The 6,000-nt window shown below is 38.8% G+C and overlaps 1 protein-coding gene across 15 annotated transcripts in view; it reads left to right on the top strand.

Annotated features, from left to right (window-relative positions):
* Nucleotides 1-291: 291 nt before the first annotated feature.
* The window catches only part of picalma (phosphatidylinositol binding clathrin assembly protein a), a 47,079-nt gene continuing 41,370 nt past the window's right edge, over nt 292-6,000 (top strand). For 3 of the 15 annotated variants that reach the window (XM_065258851.2, XM_065258834.2, XM_065258860.2), the window contains exons 1-2: nt 297-541; nt 642-893. In XM_065258851.2, the coding sequence (XP_065114923.1) occupies nt 764-893 (130 nt within the window). In that variant the 5' untranslated portion in view covers nt 297-541; nt 642-763. Of the gene's footprint in view, nt 542-641; nt 894-6,000 lie in introns of all 15 variants that reach the window. The other 12 variants (XM_065258897.2, XM_065258888.2, XM_065258882.2 and 9 more) reach the window with 7 other exon arrangements.

The raw sequence follows: 6,000 nt of genomic DNA, 5'->3' as shown, positions 1-6,000 counted from the left end.
TAGAAAAAAACAGATAAATTTAATTTAAAAAAAGGTACGAAAGAAATTCGTTTGAATTCCAAAAGTATATATTTTTTTATAAACATGAGTAAACTATTTTCTATTATAGTTGCGATACCACACGAGTGTGAAACCGAATATCGTCACATGATTTGTCACCTGTTACAGTGGCTCAGTAGATATATACAGCAACTGTTTAGCTTGAGCCGCCATTTTGGATCAACCGCCGAATCTTCGCGTTTCCTTTCAGTACAAACCAAACGCCCGTGTTGAGGGATAGAGCCAACATGGGGTCCTTTTGCACCCACAATAAAGCATCCATATAAACCTTGGGAGGATCCTCTAAAAAGAGGAAACAGACCCGCCATTTTCCTGCAAACCTCCAGTCCTTTTAAACCCAGCAGGGGGAGGCGAGATCCGAGAAAAGGAAAGGGGGAGTTAGACAGAAAGAGAGCGAGAAAGAGAGACGGTGGGAGAGGGAGAGTGCGTGACAGAGGGGTTAAGAAAGACTGGACGTTTTTAATAGAAGAGGAAACGTTTGGTATGTATATACTGACTTTATCCACCGCAAACTTAATTTGGTCAATTTACTATTATATCACCCATCTAATTTCTTCTCTTTCTTTCCTTTTTACTCTCAGTCAGGTGGCGGAATAGTGCACATCCCGGGGACTGCCAGCATTGCTATTGGATTTAATATCCCGATCAGATTTCCCCCCTCTTTTTTTGTTTTCCCCTTTTCTGTTCATTTAAAACCGCGAGGATGTCTGGACAGAGCATAACGGACAGGATTACCGCGGCGCAACACATCGTTACCGGTTCCGCCGTGTCCAAAACGGTGTGCAAGGCGACCACGCACGAAATCATGGGGCCAAAGAAGAAGCATTTGGATTGTAAGTGTCACGAGATCCGTTACGATGTCGAGATCGGACGCGCGTTTGTAAGTTACGTCAGTCACTCACCCGTCGCCCAGGGAACGAGAGGTTCGGGGCTCGAGGCCTGCAAAAGCATTTACGTTCAGTTGTGTTTGTGTTATTTAGCTTCCTTCAGCCTTTACATTTATTCTATTACTTTGTTATTGTTGTCGTTACATGTTTTAAATTTCGAAAGCAACATGCTATGAGCAATCTGGATTACAGTGCGGTCCATTTAATGATTTAACCACCTAGCTAATAATTAACCGCATTATTAAACGAGTCCATCTGCTGTTAAATCAGAACAGTTGTGGTTAGAGGGTGCTGGTTATGTCTATTCATTCAAAAATCTGGCTAGAGTTGAGATGAGGAAGTTATCATGAAGACTTCATAGAGTTGTCAGTATTTCACTTACTATTTAGCTCTAGTAACGCTAGACATTGAATAATTGTGAATAATACTTGCAATCTTTCCACTTGTGTTATTAAAAACAGTTACACGGTGTTCCCCAAACAGTGTTTTACCATATTTGGTTAGGTTATGGTTGATTGTAAAAGATTCACTTTGCCATAAGATAAAATATCAGGGAATTTTAATATAGCTATTTACAGCTTTTAAATTGTCATCATAAATGCCTATTACCTCAGTCAGTTTACTTCCGGTCACGAATATTTTTTGATGTTCATGAAAGTTTTTCAGTTATGTCTCCCTCGGGTAGTACTAATTCACTATTCTAAAGTTACCTGCAAAAAAAAAAAAACATTCCAGTTAGTATAATAGTTAAAAAAATAATTATCCAGTTGATTGGGAGTCATACAGATTGTGGCTGTTTATTGGTTGAAAGGTGTGGGAAGCTGACTGCAGTGCAAACTCAATTGAGGAAGTCATTATAAGAATTAAGTGTGTACTTTTTTATTTAATGGCAAGTGTTTCTAGACAACAGTGTTTTTGTTACAGCCATTTAACTTCTTAAACCTATCTGTCCACATTGTAAATATATATTGCTTGTTATTATGAGTATGATGAAATCAGGTGGTCAGCTCTCAGGTTGTTTGAAGTTCTTCGTCTCTGGCCGTTCTCGGGGTGTTTCGCTCAATTCTCCCGGAGAAAGCTTGCTTCATTTGGAGCCGTCTTGTCTGTATCAGATCTCGGAGAATAACTAGTGTAAAAGTTTTAATGTGATGAGACGTGGAGCATTTTTGGTCATCGTGTCTGAATTACAAACTGCATGTGGCATTAGTTCACTTTCTGTTTCGCACATTTTTGTAGTCAGGCATTTGAGTTTTAATCTCATTGTTTATTGCGGATGTGTTTAACAACTTGGATTTGTTTGTGTGGGCTTGAAATTTGGTTCGGGTGTCTGTGTGTTGGTGAACGTGGCGCCATCATTTAAGTAAAATCAAAACCGGAGGCTCCACCACATCAAGGGCCTTTGACCCCATGGTGCTTGTTTGCGTATAGCATTTTGTATTCACTACCACCCTGCAATACTAATTTCCTTTGGGAGGAACTATATTTAGCTTGGTCTTGACAATGCAGATTGGCATGTGTGGGGACGGACTGTTTAAGGACAGAACGGAGTTAAACGTAGGGGAGGTTGACCAAAGGCTTATAGTCAGTACATGTACAGTAATGTGAGAATAAGAAGTTCTTGATGTCAACCTGAACATCGTAGAATTGATTCAGGAGTTCGGTACACACATGATTCCTCGGGTCTGGTGGCGTGGAGAGAGTGTGACAAGGTTTTGTACGTATTTCAGGACATCGGTGCATTCTATGAGTTTCCTTTAGGACAGAAATAGCAACATGTCTCATTTCTCCTTCTGTTTGATTTGAACATTAGATATGGCTTAGTCTGCAGCCCCAGCCCCTTTGATTTGGGCTGGGTTTCCGGGGTAGGGAGAACATTCCTCTTGAACTACCCTTATCCCCGAAATGACCAGCTGGCGGCAAAAAGTCCTCCAATTGTTTCCATTGTGCTTCATGTTTTAGTTCGGGAAAACATTTTGGTTAAAAAACAAAAAGAAAGTTTGCAATGCTGTTCCATTTAAATGGAAAATCTGGTGATTAAACTTGCATTTTTATAGATGACGACAAAGCCAAGGAAAGTCAAGAATTGATATTAATTGATTTAATAGTTAATAAGGGCGATTTCCCTGGCAGGGCTAATCCTAGTCCTAGACTAAAATCATGTTTAAACTGTCTTAATTTCAAATCACTTTGTACTGCCATATCTTAACATAAATCACTGCCATTGTTTTGTCTCAAGATGCACACCAGTATCGTTTTTGTAAGGTTTGTTTGTAAAAAAAAAAAAACTTATATATAACTGAGACCCAGTCCTGGATTAATTCCATGTCTGGGAAACTGCACCAATAATATTTTGTACTAAATTCAGTGTGATCTGAGAAATTGTTACTATTAGTACGCTTCTAAGTCTGTTTTTAAGCTTTTATGTTTTTTCAGACCCTGCTGTTATGTCTAATAATACAAAAGTCTCAAATAATAGCCTGTTAATATAAATACAGAGTCTACTCAACATGTCATTTGAGAAATGCTTGCCAGAATCCCATAACTGGTTGTCTTTTTATTTGCAACACCTTGAACTTCATATTAATAGTTGTCTGGTTTAATAAGTGGCCAGCTACCAAGCCTTCCATTGTTTTTTTCCATGACTTAAAGTCATTTTGGTCGCCCTTGAGTGCTGAGTAAGCATGTTTTGTATAATCTTATTCTGGGCCCACATTCATATGAGTCAGTTCGGCAATTTGATGGACACTTCCTAGAGTCTGCCCACTAGACCAAATAGCATGCACATACTTCTCTTCACGCTTCTGAGACACATGACTCCTCTCAGCTAATAGCAAACTTTGTACCTGAATTAAATTGGAAGTCATTATGCTTTTTATTGGGTAGCTTTATTTCCTATAACTCCAGGGCTTTTCCGGCGATGTTTGGTAAAAAGTGTGATAGATGTTGCTTCAGTGTGTAGTTTTTAACTCATGAACAATAAGGATTGTGGCAAATGCATGGAATATTTATCAATCTATTCAACTTTATATGGCATCTAGACACAACAAGGTTTATAAGCACCTAGTTTGAAAAATACTGTCGTTTACATGTACATTACGTCTGAGCTGATGTGTCTTTCTGGTTATTGCGAAATGTTTTAGGACATGAAATTGCAATGGTGGAAATCGGATCAGTTGTTTGTTGAAATGGTAGATTAAAGTGCTCTCTTCTTGATTGCTTTTCATGTTGTATGACATGAATATCTGCTCAATTTTAGGCCTGGTTTCTGAGCTGCATGCACCAATACGGTATCTGAACCTGCTCTGTTGTGCATCTGCTAAAAGAGATGAGATTTAGATAGAGGTTCACCATGGAGAGCATTGAGTGTATCTGGTACCTTCGAGCACTCGTGAATCAGCTCATCCAATCCCACTGTGTGGTTACAAAGGGCGCAAAATGTCACCCTCTTAATGCAACAAATTCACCCCCTCTACGTTAATGTGTGGTGTCAGATGACTTCAGCAGGGATCCACTATAAGTCATGCGTGTGGTTTATTTCAGTGCGCACGTGTGTGTACCTGTGTTGGATTGTGGGACGAATGTAGCATGTGGGGTATCGAATGACAGTCACTGTAAGAGAGTTGAATTGCTGCCATGCTGTTTGTGAATGATGACCAGTGCGGCTTTTAGGCGTCATCTGGATCCCCCCCTTTGTGTTTAATTTCCTAAATTCGTGAAATAAAGTCATCAAATATTATGCAACCTGCAGCCCAAATACTGTTGCGAGGGAGAGGTTACGACGATGCCCTACATACAGCTTTCTGAGTGATGACAGGTTTTTAGGGCATGAAACGGTCGGGGGGCATTCGGCTGTCCAGGATCAGTTTCGCAAGTTTTTGCACAAGGAGAATGGGGAGTTGTCCGGTTCTAGATCGCCATTCCCGATCCCAGAAGACTTGCTGTATATTTAAGACGGCGAATCGTCTTGTCCTTGATGAACCCTGCTGACCAGCCGAAGCTTCCTGCATTCTTGTAGGTCGCCAGCTATTCGAAATGTAAACAGCTAACAGGAAGTTACTCTGTAAATCAGAAAATGTCGGGAGCTGATTAAGCACGAGATTTTAACTGATAGTGACTCTTCCATTAACAGCATTGTGGATCAGGGGAAATTTAGGAGTCCAAACACGACTCTTATCACCGCCAGAGTTTTGTACTCCCAACAAACTGCTTCGTTTTTTTTTTTTATGTCATTTGGTCTAAATATGGCAAAAAGTTTAGTGGGAAATTCGGTTCAATTGATTCAGAATTTCTGTTTATTTCTGTTTAGCTGGTTGAATGGCAGATTTTCTTATACTATATAGTGTATATAGAAAATGCACTAAAATGATCAAAATTGTAATGTAGGGTTAGCCTATGGTTTTATTTCAGTACACACGGAGCTTAAAAAGCACCTATTTCATTGAAAATATTTTGTGTATTTGGTATAATACAATTCTTCTTGAAACACACTTATTTAAAAAGCTCCCTGATTGGCCAGCTTAATCTGTACCTTGTGATTGGCCTGAATACCTCTGACATCAGTAGGGATGGGTATCGTTAAGATTTTAACGGTATTACTACTCTTACTGATACTGCTTAACGGTCCGGTACTTTAACGGTATTCTTATCGGTACTTTGGCCAATGTTAACATTTGATCATGAACCTATGTTCACATGATTAAGTTAATTATGTGTCTGCATTTCATTATTACAAATACATTTTTGGATATAATTTCTAAATAATATACATCTATTTGTTAATGCACCAGTGTGAAAGCTGCAGAAAAAATACTTTAAATAGGATATTTATCTGTAGGCTATTTTGTAAACTAACTTGAAGTGCTGTGCATTTAGCCAAATAAATGTTTACATACTGAATTTTCTTTATTTGGGATTTTAAAACAAGTAGAAAATATGTTGAATGCATAACGTCATTTCTCCCAAAAGAAGTCAACAGAATTTCAACGTAAGGTAATCAATTAGGGATATTGTACATTTATTTTAAATGACGTGAACAACGTTGATTCAACATGAT

This window comes from Paramisgurnus dabryanus, chromosome 10 (genome assembly GCF_030506205.2).
Source record: "Paramisgurnus dabryanus chromosome 10, PD_genome_1.1, whole genome shotgun sequence".
In the NCBI taxonomy this organism is placed as follows: Eukaryota; Metazoa; Chordata; class Actinopteri; order Cypriniformes; family Cobitidae; genus Paramisgurnus; species Paramisgurnus dabryanus.
The sequence above is the reverse complement of the archived record's forward strand: the minus strand, read 5'-3'. Positions and strand labels throughout refer to the sequence as shown.